Genomic DNA, 19,856 nt, shown 5'->3' with positions numbered 1-19,856 from the left:
GACAAGATATGGTTATAGATGAGCAAACCAACACATGTAATGTTCATCTACCGCTAATTCTATAGCCGCAGAACTGACAAGCATGCTTTTTATGCACGAATTGACTTGAAATGCCAATAAAATGCAATTACCAGCAGGTTTGATGGCAAACCAGCAGCGGACCTATGTTTGATTGCCTTTTCAACAGTGCCATCCTGCAAGGCCAAGATTGCAATCAAGATTTTAAATGTTACAAATATCATGCTGGACATGACATGAATCAGAACAAGGGGAAAGAAATCAGCTTATAAAACTAACAACTGCAATAATCACCTTGAAAGAAGAACTCAAGCAAACATCAATGGCGGATTCAAGGTCAACACCTGCATGAACAGCCTATCACAGAGAGTAAACATTATTCAGATAACTGTAAACGAATACACAATATATCAGCGCTATGATTTTCATCATCACTAGTTTGATATCAATAACAAATTCAATGGCTTATTGCTGTGACAATTAAAAATGAGATAATAGTGGGGAAAATTTAATCAAATAAAAATTATATCAGAGGATATCACGGATTTATTGTTCACAGAGAAGAATTTCTAATGGTGTTAGTACTCCATACATACTATTGCTTTTAGTTCCAATTTGGATATAATATTCCTGTCATGCCAAAGATAAATGAATTTGTACAAAGCAGTTCAGAGGCGAAGGAGGTTCACTGGAAGAGATCATGTTTATAAAATGTCTGATGAAACTAAGATAGATAGATATCCAAGTTGAAAAATATATACTACTCATCCAAGTCTAAAACATACCTTTAATGTCTTCAAGTATGCAGTAAGGTCACGGATAAGATCATCCCTGAAATCAGATCTAAAATCCGGTTCTGAAACAATTGGGCGGTCATAGCTTGCAAGTTTCTCTCTTGTGAGACCATTTGCATTTAGTGTTTCCCAATAAACATTAATTCTGAAACCGCACCTTACATAATGTATGAGGGCCTATTGCAGTAATAAATACAAATTGTAATAAGTATTCTTATGTTATAGACCAGATCGCTATTGTCAGTATAGCAGTACTGTGCTACTCAATAAGAGTGGGAACTTTGGTAAGATTGCTGATAAAACAAGTTGATTCCATAGAAAGAGAGAAGAGTCAAAATGGACAAGAGGGAAAACTTGATTCCATAGATGTCTTGATTCCAAATCACAGCCTAAGAACACCAAGTACTAAGAAATTCTCTAATAGTCAATAACTACAATATCCAAATAAACCAAGATATTATTTATTGTAAATGTCCTATTTTCTATAACTTCTCAACAAATGTAGCCCCACTCATAAGTCATAAGCGCTACACTCATCATAAATATTAAAATGCACTTTTAGTATGTCTTTCCCATACTCTATCAACTGTCCTGAACATTTTAAAATAATAAATGAGTAGATACCATTGAAAATGATATATTTCATTTTATAGAAAGTATATAACCAGCCAGCTCGACACATCCACTAGCCATAGACCTGAAAACAGAAGATCAACAACGGAGAAAAATGCCCTTCTTATACAGTTACCTCACATATTATTATATCATCAGGGCTACTATTGTTGTGCAACTTTTGATGCCACTCCTCCATCATGCCTGTCCTACAATCATAATTTCTCTGAAAAGAAATAAAGAACTTAGTGCGCCTTTATTAAGCAAAGGACAATTTAATCCTGCAACTAATTATATCTGTATATACCTGAATCAGAAGTATTTCATCACGAATTCTCTGACCAACATCACCTGGCCCTCCACGTCCAACACATGCCATTATCATTCTCACTATCTCCCTATCACTTGGCTGGTTTAGGTATATTTTTTGCAGCACGCAAGTAAATCTGTCCTGAGCTTCACTTATTTCACTGGATATGACATGCAATTCATTATTTTGAAAGGAAATACAGAGGCCGGTGTCACCGAAACTATCATGCAAATCAAATATATTAGGCAATTAGCTGAAATGCATTATTGCTTAGACGAACAACAGTTGCAATTAGTTAAACAGCAAACCTAAGTCATATGCTTAAAGTTCGTCAATATGTAATCAGATTCAAGTGCATTATTAATTTAGTACGAACATTTTCAAGGCCCCTGCAGCCATGCTTATATCATTTGAAAGAAAAATTCTGAAAAGTCTATCGTATATATCTTTTCTATATAAACAAATTCTCTTTGAAATTCAAGTATGATTTACTATTATATTTTACCGTGGTTTCACATTATAATTCTTGTTCCAAGTGAGGTGCCTGCATGCCATGAATCTTAACCAGACTAATATTCCTATAAGCCCCAATCCACCTTCCGATTTGCAGCGCTCTGTCAGTTCCGTGGCAATATTGAACCTGAGAAAAAATAAGCAAATAAAATAATATAATCTAGTAAACCAGAGTAGACAATCACAGACAATTTTCTATTTCTTGCAGAATTTTTCCACAAAATAATGTTCTACTTCCATTTTGTGTTAGTTTACAAAGAAATAGCTGAGAAGAACACCAATGGGAATAATCCTATTTCACAAACGTAAAGAATTAAACATATCAAAGAGTACAATTTATCATAAAACTACAGTAGATGATGAAAGGCAATTTTCATTTTCATAGAGAATTTTGTCATACTACACTGTTTTCTTCCTGCCTTTGTGTCATTGGACAAAAAAAGCTAGTTAAAATGAACTGCAATGAGAATAATTGCAGTTCAAAACTTACAAAAAGAACAACAATAATTGTAGTAAGAAAAAACTGAAATAAATCTCGTAATCTCACCTGTGCATCAAAGATCTCTCAGCTTCTTTCTCCCTTTGAGCAATTTCATGGAGCAACCATACAACAAGCTCTTTCAGATCTTGACTAAACTGCATGCAAGGCGTTTCAGACCAAAATTTGTTAGAAAAAGTAATTCACATAACTGACTCAACTGCTAAAATAAAACCATAGGGGTCCGGACACAAGTAGGGATAACAATGATATCATAGGACCAATATGTATCGTCTAGGAATTTAGAGCAAATGGAAAAAAAAAAAATCATATTAATAGTTTCTACCATCGCTACTTTAAGAAATAATGACCATGTGTGCGTGTATCCTTGGTTTGTTATAGCAACAACATTTATTTTTGTGATTTGTACATGTGATACGTACAATAGACACAAGTTATTTATCACAATCTAGAATCTCATAGTTTGAAGAAAGTATAAATCCTACAGGTTAGAATGAGGGACACCCTAATGGTCGATCTTGAGTTATCAACATGCTTGTCACATTCCACAGCTGTATTAACCTGACAATTTTTTTTTTTTTAAATATATGATAGAATTCAATGAAATGAGATGCAAAATAGCATGCCAATAACATGATTAATAAGTTTAATTACTTGTGCTGTGTTCTGAGTATAGATTATATGAAAAATCCTAGTTTTCCAGGAAAATACACAATTGATATCAACATCCAGCTACACGTTAAAATTAAGGACTTTTGGCCCTGCATATTGACACATAAATTCAACAGAAAATGGGATACAGGGGGAGAAAAAGGAAAAGAAAATTACCCTCTCAGTAGGATTATTTCGTTTGAGTTCAGCAAAGAAGTTTTTCCCACTATTTTTTATCCAAAACCCACCTGTCCAGATAACAAACTGAATACCAACAAAATTCCTTTTCTGCAGATTAACATCTATAACCTTTTATGAAAGGGCAAAATCAAAAGAAAAAAGGGATGAAGTCAATATATACTCCCCTCTGAATAACAAGTACAAGCAAATGTAGATTAGACCATGAAAAAAAATGCCATCGCTTAAATTACCTGAAAGGACCCATTTCCTATAAACTTATCCATAAAATAACTTTGACATGCTCCAGAAACCTGTTTTGAGTTTTCAGGCCAAATATCTGTTGGTGGTACCTTCATTTGGCAGCAAAACCGGACAAAGAGGTAAATATTTGTCCTTATAGCAGTCAAAAATTAACATGGACATCCATATTTTAAATGTTTAGGAATCTGAAATCCTATAACTCACCGACCATTCACAAGGAGAAGACTTAGATACACCCCAGTGAAGTATCGTAGTGCCTTTCGTGTTTGAAGCAACAAAAATGTGATAGTCACCATTTATGATCTTTGAAAATACCTGTATGTACAAACAAATTACAGAAACGGTTAAAAAAAAAGAAGAGTTAATTTTGTCCCTCTGAAAGTCATTAGAAATTGTTCGGCTAGCTAATACCAGGTCAATAACAAAATGCAAGCCAAAATTATAACCAAATAGTTTAGTCCTTGTGGAAATTAAAACCCTACAATTCAGTGACTAAAATTACTTTAGAATCCACTCCTGCAGGATATTTTAAGAAAAACTATTTGCATAAAAATTTTTGTCTTGGTATCACACTTGGATCAACTGATTTTTACACCTTCAAACAGGAAAAACAGATACTTTCCTCTATAACTGAAATTAGATGTTTCTTTTTTTGAAGCACTAAGCTATAAAAACTTGATAGATTAGTAAATCCATTCTAATAGACAGAAGGTCCTTTTCAAAAGTAAAGTAACTCACGGCCAACACTTTTTAAATACACCAATATGTTTACTGAAAATATATTGAAAATTAAAATCCATAAAATGGGGCAGGAGATCCTGTATGTGCTTAGCAATCATACACTCAATAACCAACCGATTATAGGCATACTTGGAAAGAAACAAGACGGGAGCAGACAAAAGACCAGCAAGTTTAACGAGGCCAAAAAAATTCATTCAACTTTCAACATATCAAGAACAAATACTAGAAAACTAACCAATATTTCGTAGTTGTGAACATAGTATCTTTGCCATGAGATTAAATCTGTTCCACCCACAAATGTCTCTATAAGATCCACCAGAGCTGATGTTGACTCATGGGATCTTTTGGGATGCTCTCCAGAATGCCTTTGCAACCACTCTTCAACATTATATTTCCTTTTGTAAGAGTATTGCATGCCACTCCTGACTTGATCCCCATTACCATTTACAGCTTTTGTATTTCCAGCCGCGTAACTATTGCGGGGCTCATTCAGGGAAATTCCTTTTGACAAACGGTTCAGGATCTCTCTCAATGTATTATTACCTTGCTGCATCAAAATAAAAATATCAAGCAAGACCGAAAGTTTGTAAATAAATACATAAACTTTAATTGATTGCTCCATCCACAAATATTGCTTGATCAATCATACCAAGCAACACTTTGTATGATACAAAAACGGTGAGCACAGTTATTGAAACACAAACAGATGATCACTCCACCGCAAAAATTAAATAGAAAAATACGTCACATTTAAACCTTACTCTTTTATCTCTATTTATGCTTTCCCTTCAAGTTTAGCTAAATATCAATAGATAATCCGCTGACCAGAAGGTAACAACTCTGAAGCAGCATGACAAAGTAGCTCAACTTCCAGAATTGATGGACTTAGCTTGTTCTATCTTTCAACTGTTCTCATTGCTCTTTATGGTCTTTTTTCATTATGACAAAAAAATAAGTCATTTATAAATGATTTTCTTAATTAGAATGTCTCAACGCAATGGGAAGACAAATGATTTTTTTTTTTTTTTTTAAATCAGTGGATAACAGAGAGAAAAGGAAAACATTTTCTAACAAAAAACAGGCACATGTTTCAAACTGCAATGCTCTAAACTACCTTCTGCGGTTGAGGTGAGATAACAGGCCTGCCCTTAGTATCCCATGGTGAGTCCGCCTTGTGTTCTGCTAGTTCCTTTGGTGTGCTAGAATGAGGTATAGGAGCATCACTTGCAGGTATCTCTATCCTAAAATTTCCATGGTTCAATTTCAACCTGGGAAACAAAGAAAGAAATCAAGCAGTGCGCAATGTAGCAGACACAGAAATTGAAAGCCACCAAAAAGAAGAAGTTGAAGCAAACCATCTGTCGTGAGGGCCATCTTTCAAAACAAACTCAACGGCATGTACATTAGGATCTCGCAGCTCAATGATCACCACATGTATCTGACCATGCTGCAATCATACATACATACATACATATATATATATATTTGCAAGTTAACGATATGAGAAGGATAAATTATAACCAGCTTTATCAGGAAACCAAATTTTAGAAAGACAACCTTCGTGAATTGTGACTGCAAAGCACCATGCTTGTAAGACTTCCCCCCTGAAGAATCATCAGCCGCAATAAACCAATTCCTGGAGAGGCCATGTCATTGGGTAGAAAATATTGTTTATCCATTCAAATTAGAGTCTTTTTTTCCCAACACAAATTAGAGTCAATTAACGTCCTGGCCTTCAAAATATAACCCTTGCATCCACTGAACATTGATAGGTCATTTTAAACCAATCTATAGATTTTGCTCAAGCAAGGGCCTAAACTGATGCAAACTTGAAGGATTAATTTTAGTTATTAAGTCATGTTCAAAAACATAACGTAGTTTTAAAAAAAAAAAAATCATAACGTAGTCTGTATTTCATAGATTTAAACAAGCCTTTAGATGATTTGTTGTTAACCAGAACGGCAGAACCTATAGGCGATGGAATTAACATATATAGATTTTCTCTTTGTGAATAAAATGCTAAATGATTTTTGCCATACTTATTCCCGCGAAAGAGAAAACCCCAGTGAAGAATCCAAGTCCTCGTACAATTCTTGAGCTTAAATTCAATTCTCGTGTTGTGCTTCCCCGCAGATCCAGATATATTAATCTGGAAAAACGAACGAACGGCATTAATCTTTGTGATTTATTTTAGATTTTGGATGTGCCAAAATCGTCGTTCAGAAATGAATGGAACCCTTTTACCTCGAGTTGCATTCCGTCTATTAGATCAAAATGACGAACTCGAGGGACCTGACTATTGTTGCCAGCGCTGGACGACGCCATTGCAACCCTCTTCGCGACAAAATGAACCAACTGGGTTCCGAAGTGTCTAAGACCAACGATGCCATTTATATGAAACCTAGCCGCTTATATCAAGTTTAATTACATAGAGAATCGTGTTCGCAACAGCAAAATCCAACAATCGATGCCCTCCTGATTGTGACTTGCAGAAGGAACATCTCTTCATAAACCGTAGATCTGAAAACCCTAAAGTACAAAAAGTAGGGTGTGAATTTCTGTAACTTGAAAATTAGTGAGGTCATGGAAAAGAACTGGATGCTTCAGCTGTAACCGTGTCCTTTAAAGCGACGAGGGAAAAGGAAAGATCAAGGAACAAAAAAACCGGACCGGATACTAAACCGGTTGAGACACTGGTTTAAGGGTTAGTGGGTCAGATCCGGGTCGGACCGGAATCAAACCGGTGATAATTAAATAATATAATTTAGTTAAAATTGATAAAAATATTCATATTCTAATTATAAAAAATATTTGATTTTTAAATGGGTAATCATGTTACAAAATATTATGTATATAAATGATTTTCATTTCTCTTTTTTATTTTTTTCTTTGTTCTTTCCTGTAACCGAATGAGATCTTTTTTTTCTTTTTGTTTTAAATTTTTTTACCATTTCTTTTTTCTTCCTCTTTCTTCTTCCCACGTGCACACCCTTTTCCATATTCTTCCCCATATCGCGCATCACGAAGCAAGCTTTGTTTCTTCTTTTTGCCTTGGACAGTGAACAAGTAGTAGAATAGGCTATCAGCTATGAGTATTGCCTCTCTGAGCACGCATCATCATTTTCCTTCGCCTCTCAAATTGCTTCTGCCTTCTTCACTTCTTTCTTTCTCAAATGAAGAAACAGCAAACTTATCCTCATTTTGTCTCTGTACACTTCATCCATTCATTCTACTCTTTCTATTGTGTTTTTGCTTGTCTTCCAGTTTTCTATGGGTATGAGTGGCGCAAGCAAAGTTCTATCTTCCTCCACCTTTGTGATCTGCTCTGTTTCTACCACGTCTCTCTACAGTATTCATTGTCTCCGCAAATGGTGAGGCGTCCGGCGAAAGGTGAGAGCAAGAAAGAAGGGGGAAGAAAACAACCGGCCGGCCCAAAAACCGGCGGTTTGCCCGGTTTTTACCGGTTTTTCCGGTTCGTTCCGAGTCATTCCGGGTTGATTGAGGGCCGGTTTTTTAGCTAAACCAGACCGGACCTCAGACCGTTTACCGGTTTTGGTTAAACCGCCGGTCCGGTCCGGTTTTTCCTCCTTGGGAAAGATCGATTATCACGCACAAAGTTTTTTATCCTGCAATTGCCACCAGCGATAGATAGGAATCCCACAAACCAGTGTGAATTTATACCCGAAACCTTGCAAGCTGGCACATTGAATCATGAGAAAATTATAATAAGATCTCACGAAAAGAATTAAATATAAAAAAATATTTTTAAATTATTAAATTATTCTGTCAAAATACATTGTTACAAAAAATTTTATTTATTTAATTATAAAATTGTTTTTATTTTTTAAATATGTGTTGATAACTGAACGAGTAGTCATTAATAACTTAAAATATAATGATTAATAACTATCGCGATAGATATTAATAACATATCTTTTCAAGGCATTACAAAAATGTAATATATGAGTTATCAATATATATCACAATAATTATTAATCGTTACACTTTAAGTTATTAACGACTGCATTTTCAATTATCAATGTATACTTTTAAAAAAATATAAAAATAATTTGATAATTAAATAAATAAAATTTCTTATAATGAAATCTCTTAAGATTTTATATTAATTTGATGATTTTTTTAAAAAAATTGTATTTAATTCTTTTAGGTAGAACTTTATTATATTTTTTAAAAAATTATTTTATTCATTGGCATTAGCGTTTTCCTCACGCCAAGCGAAGCTGGCATATTTAATTATTCAAACAGTTGATTTTAACACTACTAATTATTTTTAATCTTTAAAAAACTATTATTGATATAAAAAAAAGAGAAAATTATAATGAGGTCCTAAAAAAATAATAACTACCAAATAAATTTAAAAAATCATTATTTTTACTCTGAAACTTGTTATTTAAATTGTTATTAAGATTTTTTAGTAATTATGTTTCTTCTTTTGGGACTTATTATAATTCTCCTTATTAAAAAGTGATTTTTTTTTAAGTTTAAATGCGAGCAGGGTTTCAAGAATATTATGAGCATGGATTGGAAAAAATACTTTATGCATTTTGTGTATTAAACAATATTATCCAATATCACAGTTTTAATCCTAAATATAAGTCACTTATAATATATTTTAATACTTATTTTATTTTATTTTTATTAGAAAAAAGAGAGAAGGGAGAGATTTAAGAATAATTTGTAAATGTAGAGAGAAAAGTTTTAATAAAAATAAAATAAAATAATTCAACGCCTTCATTAACATACCAGAATGTGGCACAAATGACTTATATTAAGAATCTATTAAAAATCGAAGTAGTGTATAGAAGTTTAAGAATGATAGTGTATGAGAATGTTCATTAAAAACATGGCATTTAAAAATTGGAAGATTAGGCCACCAATTACAAATATTAAAGCAACAGTGTAAGAGACCATCACTTGGCTGAAACGTTGGCCTAAAAACGCATTCATGTCTTGAGGTGTGGTGCTGCTTGCGAGACGCTCCCTATTTTTTTTTTTTTGAAAAAAATTACAGAAAAAGACAGCTGAAATAAAAAAATTGTAAATAAGAACCTATTAAAATATTAGTATGTGTTTTGACAACAATATTATGAATCTTGACTATATTTTTTATGAACAGGTCCTTGTATATAATTTTTAATTTCAACAGTTTTTTTTTTTTGTCAATCCAAGCTACACATTAGTTTGCGTCATAATATTAGCTTGTGATGAAATCACTGTTTTTAACTAATTTTTACATTATTGAGCACTTCAAGTTAATTCAAATTTGGTGTACAGGAGCTCCAAGTCCAGCACGTTTAGGAAGAGTTTGGTAAATAGTAAAAGCACTTAAAAAAAATATTTTTTATACAATCAAGACAAAATTCTCAGACTTATTTTATATACTGTGAAATCATTTCTTAAAAAAGCTAATGCAAACACCCTTTTAACTATGAGGAAGGCAATCAAACTTCATTTAGTTACCTCATGAAATATGTGAACAGAATGCATAAAATATATCTTCTCTATGACTCTTACTTCCTCCCCTGTTCAATATCTTCACCAATCTTGACATTTGGATTTAACAGATAACTTAGCTCCTAAACCACAAAGCCCACGAGACAAAAGGATTCATGTATTGATGATCAACAAAAGTCTAAAGTAGACTCATCTACTACCCATTGAGTATACTCACTTTCACTTTCACATCACATTCCTAAAGATGTCAAGGTTGATGGCCATAAAATCTAAAAACGTCCCATAACTGCAAAGCACTTGATACAATTTAGACCATCCGCCACTGGGGATTTTCCATCATTCCCATCAATATCACAAGCGGGTGTCAGAACATCTCCTTGTTGACAACAAGGCGGGTGTCAATTACTGCGAAAGCAACTTTGAGTCACATGCCACTATTTTAACCCGTCCCACATTCTCTTGGCAATCTTCATTCTTCAACACAGCATCTTGTAGAATGAAGGTCCAAACATTGTCGCAGAATCTGTAAGTATGTAGATGGCCCTGCATTTCCAAAATGAACAAGAAAGAGAATCCAGCTTAGATTTCATCAGCATGCTCGAAGACAACAATTATATCAGAATCGATTTTTCACAGTCAGACGAAAGCTGTTGAACTGCAAAATAAAATCATACTACCTCCGGTCTTTAATATATGAGCCAATTGACTAATTTGAATAGATTAATTTAAAAAAACTAGTTAAGTTAGTTATGTGTAATAAATAGGTACTGCCTTTCCTAAAATATCCTTATTAATCAAGGGTATTGGTTAGAACTACTATTATTACAAGAACTATATTAAAGAAAAATAGATAGATATGAAAGACAAAGTGGATTAGAATCTTATATTTAGGACCAAAATAAAAGTCAAATGAGTTCTTATATATTAAGGACCGGAGGTAGTATATGAGGAATTTCTGCTTTAGCCGGAGTACCCCCCCCCCTCCAAGTTCGGTTTGAGCATGATGAAAGAAAAAGGGAGGCTTAAGAAGGTATTAGTATCTTGACTTTCCCATTAGTTAGTTCTTTGACAAACTGTTGCTAAACACGCAGAAATATAGATAAGCAGTCAATAGTCGGAGCAACCAGGGAACACTAGAACCTCGTTATTATAACATGTGTACAATAACTCCCAAAATTGTATTGAAATCAGAGTTACCAAATCATTTTTCAAATTGGATGTATTGCATAATAATCCCATAAGACATCTATGTGCAAAGAAAAATATAGACATCCCCATTCATATGTCATATCCACCAGAGAATTGCATAAATTACCAATGAAAGTTAGGTTGAATGGTAAGAGACTCAACACTCCTTAAGTAAGGTCTCAAGTTTGAGCCTTGCGGATAGGGGAGAAAACCACATTGAGAGAACTCCCCCTCCCCCTCAATCGGGGTCCAACTTGGCCCAAATAGGAATTAATCAGAAGTGTCGTATATTGGATGGTTTCATAAATCACACACCCAAAGTCTTAGCCTTCTAGCAGCCTGGCATGTGAAGCAACGGCATAGAAATCTTCCATTTATTGTTATTTAAAAAGAAAAAGGTTAGAAAAGGAAACAATAGAGGAGGAACTTGAATAAACTAGAGGCAAATGGGCCATTGTAAATTATTTGGTATCTTCACTATACTTGGGGGGGGGGGGGGGGGAGTATTTAAGAGGAGGGCCCTCAATAAGCAAATCATAATATCATAATAAAGAGATGTATCCTGTGGCCCCAAAGCTTATCTTCAGATGTCTACAAGAAGGAGATTATATATTTAACTACAAACAAAAGTGGCAAAACTTGTGTTGAAACAAAAATGCAAGCCTTTAAATGAGTAAATTATAGTTGAATAAATATCAATATACTCAAATTTAAATGCCAACTAGAAAAACCGTAAAGTCTGTCAATTGAGTTCAAAAAATGGTTGCCTACATAAATGTCTTCCTAATACCATACAAGGCTACACACAAGAAAGCAAAAACACATATGCAAAGGAAGGTTGACATGGAAACCAAAAATAAAGTCCATCCCCAAAGAGTGAGAGGCAATCTCCAACCCCCAGCAATCAACTTAGACAGAATTCTACAATCAAGCGCCGACAATTCTATCATTAACATCGTGAAAATTGGACTCAAATGATTAAAACTAAACTATTTGAATAGAAATTGCCATCGAATGATGTCAATGCAATTCAACTCTATCAAAGTACTTCCTATTTTAATTGGGACTAATGCTGTTGATTACCATGATTTATATGTATTCAATTCTTAACAACTCTACATGAAATGAAACTCTGCTAATGTTCACAGGCTTTTATGGTCGTTCCAACATTCTCTCTAGTTCAAAATACTTAGCTCAAACACCCCCGGGGGGTTGGGGGAACACTTAGAGGAAGTTATCGATTGACACCATTGAACCAAGAATTTCTAAATAAAAGATGAAACGATTAGTAGTAAGGGTAACTCCCTCAACTCCACTAATAATCTGCACGTAAATTCCAGAAGACGTTATGAACAAGTTGCACAAACTTATGAGGCACGTAACATGCCAGCAGCAAATTCCTTGGAACAAGTGAGGAGTTAGGACTACTTTGCCCCATTATCTGCTCTAGCTCAAAGTGTGACTTCTAACATGGAACTAAAGGCATCAAAAGCAAAATTGAGCGATAACATTGTTACCTTAACAGAGACTTTGCTCTTAACATTAGTTTCCAGAGCTTCTGTCATAGACTAGCAATCCACATGACATAAGAACAAATGTCAAAACAAACTCAAAATTAAAATTTCACATTGTGCATGAATATGAAGAAAGGCAATTAAACTGGACTCCTTCTCAAAGTACCTTGTCGAACTGGACAAGGACCTGAATAGCAATCTCAGGGCTAAGAGTACCACTCTGAACCATCTCATCCAAAGTCTCAGTAAGGCACATTCCGATCGTCGACCTCCGGTACAGTTCGAACGTCGCCATTCCTGCTTGCTGAATGCGATCTACGTCAATATTAGACACCGAAGAAGATTCTATAAACAACATACCAAAAGGCCCGCGTACAAAAATTGATTAAATTGCAGTGAAGCAAGGATAAGCAAAAGGATCAACAAGAAAATGAAAATAATGAAGATCTGGAATGGTAATTCATATTACGAATCGGGTGGCGACGTTGCGAGCACCTCTTTCTCTTCCTGCTGCTGCTGCTGCTTTTCTCGTTAACGTTTGGCTCGATAACGTTTGGAACTTGTAGCGAAGTCAGCAAACAAATTTGGGGCTATTTATACCCTAGAATTTGGAGCTGAGGTATATATCGTGCGAGGGTGGAGATTGAGATGCAATGACGTTTATCTCCTCGCATAGGATTTGCATTTTTGTTTTTCCTTTTCTCTCATCCGCATCACGTGACAACCCATAGACGTCAGAATTTTCAAAACAAAAAAAAGTGTCAAGAGGTTAATAGTCACAAACCATTGCCATAAACTTAAACCAAAAGGATCCTTATCACTGAAAGAAAGAACTGTGCAAATATCACCTTAATGATGGATCTCACTGCATAATTATATTGTTTGCGATTTAGAAAAAGCTGCATAATAGAGATGTTCTTAAGTGAAACAAAAACCTGCTCAAATCTTATACCATCTCCCCTCTATTCTTAATATAATAACCAGTTGATTAATTTGAGTAAATTAAAAAAAATTAGTTATTTGTAATAAATAGATATTGTCTTTTCTAGAATATCTTTACTAACAAAACATATTGCCTAAAATTACTATTATTACAAAAATTACTATTATTATAAAAATTATCTTAAAAAAAGATAGATATGATATACAAAATAGATTAAAATCTTATATTTAGGATTAAAATAAAAGTCAAACATATTCTTATATTAAATATTAAACATAGTATAAGAGTTAGGGTGACATTCATTTTAGTCATAAATATAAGATCTTAGTTCACGTTGTCTCCAATATTTATCTATTTCTCATTAAAATAATTTTTATAGTAATTACATATATTAAAGAGTTACTATCAAGTAATTCCTTGTAACTCTGACACATATGATTAATAAGGGTATTATAAGAAAGATAAGATCTATTTACTACAAGTAACTAATTTAAATAACCTTTTTAAGCTCTCCAAATTAAATCAAATTAATCTTATACAAAGGATAGAAGGGAGTACATGAGAATTTTATATTAATTCTGGTCCTTAATATAAAAAATAGTTGACTAATTTGAATATATTAAGAAAGTTAGTTAAGTTAGTTATTTGTAATAAATAAATATTGTGTTTCCTAAAATATCCTTACTAATTAAGTGTATTGGTTATAACTACTATTATTACAAGGACCATCTTGATAAAAAGTAGATAAACATAAGGGGTAGAGTAAATTAAAATTTTATATTTACGATCAAAATAAAAATCAAACAAATATTTATATGAAATATATGAGATAATATATGTGTGTAGCTGTTAACAGAGCCCTTCCACGCGTGGGATGATAAATTAAAAAACAAGCAATACAGTATATACGATTTATAAATTATTTAAGCGAACAGAGATTTATATTTTATAATTAGATTTTCATGTTAATTTCTATTATTATTAAAAAATTACGAAAACCAAAAAAATAACGACGTGGATAAAGCAAACAACTGCCACGTGATGAAATAACACAGACGTGTCTGGCGCATCCTTTTCCGAAGTTGCTTGCTTATGATTCTTCTGGGTGCCTCTAATTTCTAGAGCTCCGAAAACAGTAAACCATGAAAGAGATCGGTTCTTCATCCCCAGCGTCGACGATGAACTCAGAGCGAAAGCACAAGACGACTTCGTTCGGGTCTCGCCTGAAGAAAAACTGCTTACTTGTCGTAGCTTCTTTGCAGGAAGGCCTTACATATGTAAAAGCCTTCTTCATCGGTCAGGTCTTAAAACTTCTTTTCCTCTCATTCGGATGTAATTTCTTTGCCTCTCTGACTCTCTCTCTCTCTTACCATTATTACATGCCGTCTTTGTGTTAACAAAAGCAGACAAAGATGATAAAGGCGAGAAATGAGGAGGAAGCATCCGTAGCGGAGCTTGAGACTGAGAAGATGCAGGTTGCGGCGGCTGACGCTGCGGAAGCGACCAAAACCAAGCTCAATAAATCATTGTAATTTTTCGTACAATAAAGCCTCCGTCCTTTCTATTCGTCGTTAGCGGGAAAAAAATGCGGAAAGTTCCCCTGATTTAATTCTGTTTTTAGTTGCGAATCTTTTTAGTTGCCCCTTTTATTTTCTAAAATGCTTACAAAGAATATGATGTGCTTAGATGGTGCTAATTTTGTGGACTTGGATTTGACCCTATTAATGGCTAGGAAAAAATATGGTTACTAAAAAAAATTATAAAATTATTCTGATTGAAAAAACAGAAAAAATGGATCTCATCACTCTTATAAAACGGTGCAACACGCGAGTGAGGGGAAAAAGGACATCGGAGAAATATCTGGATATTTGATCATCACAGAAATATAAGAAATTTGATCTTAGTAGAATTAGACTGTCTAGGTTAGTGGAAGGGTGGAAACAAAAAGGGACAAACAAAAGCCAAATAATTGCAGCAACAAAATGGAACACTGTAAAGAATTCGTAATCTCCATTACCGAAGTTCTTTAGTTGAACTTGGTCACACTGTTCATACAAACGCGTCTTCATTGTCATTTTAATTCTCTCTTATGAAGGGGAACTAGTGGCTTGTGGGCTTTCAAAGCGTATATAGTCATACATGATCCCTTCAAAAGGACCAGTAGCAGCAGCCTGCGTGAGATATAAAGTATTATCGCCTTTGATCAGAAAACGACCCGACACGCCAATGCTGTATAGCCTGTAGAGTCCATGGACTCCATGCCTAGCAATTGTGTTGTCCTTTCCAATCAAACCAGTCGTGAATAGAGGAGGGTTTTGCTTCGGATCATTAACTCTAACCTATAAGTTAGATTAACAGAAGCTGAAATCACTCATCCAATTCATGGTATATTTCAGGAACAAGCGAAAATCTTTTTTTGGTAAGACTATGAACCTGTAATTCGGCTGCATTTGCAGTTGCGAGTGCCAGTCTTAACCTATACGTCCCACCTCCTACCACGTTATCAAGCTTGAACTTAATTTGCCAAGTAGTACCTTGGTAAGTTCCATCATCTTTTTTCCTGTATTTCATTCATCAGTGCCAACTTTTCTGTAAAAATATTTTTTTGAGCTATCTAGGTTCCCAAAAGAAAGCAACTGTAAGCAGTCATAAGGAACTAGACCTGGTGACTTGTGCAAAGAACCAATCGTTTCTATAGTCACTAACACCGACTGTATAAACCAAATCTTCCTTTGGATATAGTTCTGTGTACTTTTCCCACAAGCCATACTGCCTAAACCTGCAAATGTTGTTAACAACAAGCCCAGTGAATTTTGAAACTTTTGAGATTGAGTTTACGTGCAGAGTGCAACATCAGAGTGTACATCGCCTTCTGTAACAACGCCAACGTAAGCCAACTAAAGTAACTGAATTTTCTCATCTATACGCAAATAAGTAGCGTCCGCAAAGAGGGACTGACTTATCTGGATGGTTGACATATAGCTTGTTAATGTACATCGGATCAGGATCAGGAACATAGAATTCAGCAGCAGAGCGATCAGGAATGCCTATCTCCCATAGGGTGGGACCCTCTCTTGGGGGCTCATAGACAATGTCACCAACATTTATTTCACAACCTGCATAGTGCTCATACAACATTAACAGACCACATCATACACCTGTATAAATGACTCATGCCCATGAAGAATTAAATGAAAGAACCTGGGGTGATGGTGAGGACAACATTGTTCCAGTATTCTCCGATGAAACCAGGAACCCATGCATAGAGATTATAATCCCCACTTCGTATGTTGTTAATGGAGAAGTAGCCTTCCTCGTTTGTTCTTGTCCAGAATTGGTATCCCTGATGGCAAATATCGCAGCATGATCACTACAGTTGTATATGTAATCAAAGTATTTCATTTCATGAACCAATGGGAACGATCTTTGGTCACCTTGCATTCTCTCTGCCATGACCCGGCGTCTCCAGGTGGGGCTAGTCCTACATATGCACCTTGTGCCATTATATAATCGTCACTCCGGCACCTGAAAATCGTTGCTTTTCACAGCTTCATATCAACCCTTTTAACTAATTATAAAAAATAAGAACTTGATATCCTGTGGGGCAATGATAATGTGGGAGTTCGATGTTATATTACCTGTCTCGGACTCGTAGTGTGCCGCAAACACTGCCTCGTTGGTCAGACTTCTGATAATCCTCTGAATCTGGAAAATCATACGGCCAACTTTGAACTTGCTTCGTCATCTAAAAGGCCGATTTGGGGAGCCTCAGTTAGCGGGATTTCATTGTTATAATTTTCTGCTTGAAAGAAACTAAAAAGTGCAATAAAGTTGGTCTGCTTTTTTTCTGTTTAGACCAAATAAATTTTGTCTGCTAAAGAAACCTGATCTTTGGCATCCTCCCAGAGCCATCGTATGTCTTTATCATCCGACAAAGTGTTCAGATACACAAAGATTGGCCCGAATACTTTCTTCCAAGGCTCATTCGGTTTGAGTTTTAGAACTAGATCCTCCCCAGCATAATGAGCACTTAAGAACATCTGACACACCAAAAACAGGGCAAGGCATTTTGTTTCGGTCCTTGAAAGCTCGATAATAAAGTAATAACCGTGCAGCAACTAAAATTAAATGCCCTATTACGTTGACTTACAGCGAGGCTAAAGGGGCCCACATGAGAGGTGAGGTTCTGTTTAACGGGTCCCCCTGATCGGAATTCATTGCTAGGTATGATTACCCAGAACCCCATGGGAGCTTCGATTTCTTTTTCGGAGCTTATCCACCCATGCACCTTCAGATCTTTGTTTTCACTCGAGTACTGATACTTGTCATCCACCTTAATCACTCATTAACAAATTCTATTAATCGCGCAGAAGCATAATTGCTTTTCTACTAATAATCGGTCAATAAATAGGAAACACATTGGAATAAGTACTACCTCCCCCTTGAACTCTGGCTCTATAGGATTCACAAGTAAAACTGCTTCTGGGGGAGCAAGTTCTTTTCCTCTTCCTGGTAATCTATCGTCTGGAAGTGGCATGAATCTTTGCCTATTATCCGCTACGGCCATGTAATGATACCTACAAAAGTAAAGATACTCTTTCATTTATCTTTACACACACACACACATTTAACATGTTGAGTACTAGGGAAAAAGGTCACGGGTGATGCAAAAGGTTACGCACGTGACAAGTAAAATACCTGTCTTTTCTCAGTTGGAAGACGATCCTTATCTGGGGTATGTTGAAAGCGGGCCACTCTTCTAGGTGCTCAAAAATGGCGTATGAGTAGAAGCCTGGGGAATTACGAAGCATGATATACCTGCAGTGCATCGGAGTCGTTAATGTAATTATCATCATAGAGTATCCCTGTATCCACAATTATGAGCAATAAATTCAATCAACGGAATTTATAGGAATACCTCTTGTCTATATTTAATGCCGAAAGCTTTCCCTTCAGAGATGGATCCCACGTTCTTGCAAATGAGATCTCCACCAGTTCCTCATTTTCCACTATCACTCTGAAACTTGTTCCGATGACGCTGCAAGTCATAGCCGATATTCATCATGTCTTGATTTAAACCAGCTCATAACCAGGGAAAGAGTTAGAAACGCATGCATCTATATTTGGAGTGGAAAAGAATGGAAGAGTAAATTATATAACTTTTTTCTGTTTTCATCATAGCTTCTGCTTTCTTTCTGATTTTATGGGGTGTGGAAATAGTAAGATGCAAAATTTACATACCGCTCGAATGTACCGGTGGTTCCTGTGCTGCCTTCTTCACTCCAAACGACGTCCCAGTATCTAAAAATTCATTATTTTGAGTTGAATGAAAAGAAACAAACTAAAAATAGAACAAAAACAGGTCTAAAGTTGTACGTGTCCTGTGTGTGTGTGTAAATATACCCTCTGTTATCTCTTTGGTCAAGAACTTCAAGCAGATTATCAACGCCATTATATTGTATTCTTGTGACAAATCCTCCCGGTTTGGATAAGTATACTTTCACTATGCCATTATCCATCACCACCTGCAATTCAAATAATACATCGACGACTCAAAACAGCTTGATTTGCTATGAGATATCAAAAAGTTGAAAGAAGCAAATGGTTTCTTACATGACTGTCTCCTATATGCAGCTGAACTCCTTGCGTTGACATGGTGAATAATCGATCTTTGCTCGATACAATCTCTTTTTATTCTCCAAGAGACCTCATTAACCTGACTTTACATGTTATGTTTTTAAGGTCTCTTTTTAATTAAGCTTCTGTTTGGTTTGGTTTTCTTCTACCAAAAGCTAAGTATTGTGTCCTTTACTGGGGGGGTTTCATGGTTATTTCCTTACTCTGTCGATAATGTAGCCGGGTGCGTTTTGATGTTCTGGGGAAAAAAAAAACGGCATTAAATATATTCGTGCCAACAATGAATCGCGAAATAAAATCTATTAAAGTCAATATCAAATCTGCCAGTTGGTCTTGTGTTCCCCTTTAAATTTCACAAGGGTCACTATCGAAGTATGACAACTACATTTGTGATTTCAAGTAATCCTTATCTAGTCTTTGGGAAAAATATATAATACTGTGCTCCTTTTTTAATTTCCTTTTTCTTTCATCAAAATATTCCCTTTGGATCGCAGCATAGAGTGATGTTAAGTAATTTGTG

General features: G+C 35.1%; 4 protein-coding genes across 6 annotated transcripts; 1 reads left to right on the top strand and 3 right to left on the bottom strand.

Moving 5' to 3' along the window:
• Window positions 1–89: 89 nt before the first annotated feature.
• On the bottom strand, window positions 90–7,199 carry LOC114738736 (alpha-glucan water dikinase 2-like). Its single transcript, XM_028926801.1, has 17 exons — window positions 6,824–7,199; window positions 6,619–6,728; window positions 6,137–6,215; window positions 5,935–6,026; window positions 5,694–5,847; window positions 4,815–5,126; window positions 4,043–4,153; window positions 3,829–3,927; window positions 3,575–3,706; window positions 3,251–3,307; window positions 2,795–2,883; window positions 2,240–2,374; window positions 1,732–1,894; window positions 1,561–1,650; window positions 804–989; window positions 313–375; window positions 90–194 (listed from the first exon to the last, which is right to left on the bottom strand). The coding sequence occupies exons 1-17, from the start codon at window positions 6,902–6,904 to the stop codon at window positions 90–92; spliced, it is 2,058 nt and encodes a 685-aa protein (XP_028782634.1). The 5' UTR covers window positions 6,905–7,199.
• A 2,821-nt stretch (window positions 7,200–10,020) lies between these two features.
• On the bottom strand, window positions 10,021–13,372 carry LOC114738739 (transcription initiation factor IIA subunit 2). 3 transcript variants are annotated; one of them, XM_028926807.1, is made up of 4 exons: window positions 13,226–13,372; window positions 12,923–13,071; window positions 12,767–12,810; window positions 10,021–10,604 (listed from the first exon to the last, which is right to left on the bottom strand). In XM_028926807.1, the coding sequence occupies exons 2-4, from the start codon at window positions 13,049–13,051 to the stop codon at window positions 10,457–10,459; spliced, it is 321 nt and encodes a 106-aa protein (XP_028782640.1). In that variant the 5' UTR covers window positions 13,052–13,071; window positions 13,226–13,372; the 3' UTR covers window positions 10,021–10,456. The 3 variants fall into 3 exon arrangements, with proteins under 3 accessions (XP_028782640.1, XP_028782639.1, XP_028782638.1); XM_028926806.1 differs by having other exon boundaries at window positions 10,021–10,597; window positions 12,760–12,810; window positions 12,923–13,060; window positions 13,226–13,367; XM_028926805.1 differs by having other exon boundaries at window positions 10,021–10,597; window positions 12,760–12,810; window positions 13,226–13,366.
• Window positions 13,373–14,734: 1,362 nt separating this feature from the next.
• LOC114738735 (uncharacterized) lies at window positions 14,735–15,277 on the top strand. Its single transcript, XM_028926800.1, has 2 exons — window positions 14,735–15,000; window positions 15,106–15,277. The coding sequence occupies exons 1-2, from the start codon at window positions 14,842–14,844 to the stop codon at window positions 15,229–15,231; spliced, it is 285 nt and encodes a 94-aa protein (XP_028782633.1). The 5' UTR covers window positions 14,735–14,841; the 3' UTR covers window positions 15,232–15,277.
• A 391-nt stretch (window positions 15,278–15,668) lies between these two features.
• LOC114738738 (rhamnogalacturonate lyase-like) lies at window positions 15,669–19,550 on the bottom strand. Its single transcript, XM_028926804.1, has 15 exons — window positions 19,313–19,550; window positions 19,103–19,224; window positions 18,941–19,000; window positions 18,618–18,737; window positions 18,398–18,517; window positions 18,135–18,276; window positions 17,850–18,032; window positions 17,584–17,739; window positions 17,338–17,444; window positions 17,134–17,224; window positions 16,901–17,042; window positions 16,659–16,815; window positions 16,362–16,478; window positions 16,133–16,259; window positions 15,669–16,038 (listed from the first exon to the last, which is right to left on the bottom strand). Exons 1-15 carry the CDS (start codon window positions 19,352–19,354, stop codon window positions 15,787–15,789), a joined length of 1,938 nt encoding a protein of 645 aa, XP_028782637.1. The 5' UTR covers window positions 19,355–19,550; the 3' UTR covers window positions 15,669–15,786.
• Between the last annotated feature and the right edge of the window lie 306 nt (window positions 19,551–19,856).

Source organism: Neltuma alba, unplaced genomic scaffold, assembly GCF_004799145.2.
Source record: "Neltuma alba isolate B1F8T4 unplaced genomic scaffold, ASM479914v2 tig00013672_pilon, whole genome shotgun sequence".
NCBI classification, from domain to species: domain Eukaryota; kingdom Viridiplantae; phylum Streptophyta; class Magnoliopsida; order Fabales; family Fabaceae; genus Neltuma; species Neltuma alba.
Note: the sequence above shows the minus strand (reverse complement) of the source record. Positions and strands in the feature narration are given on the sequence as shown.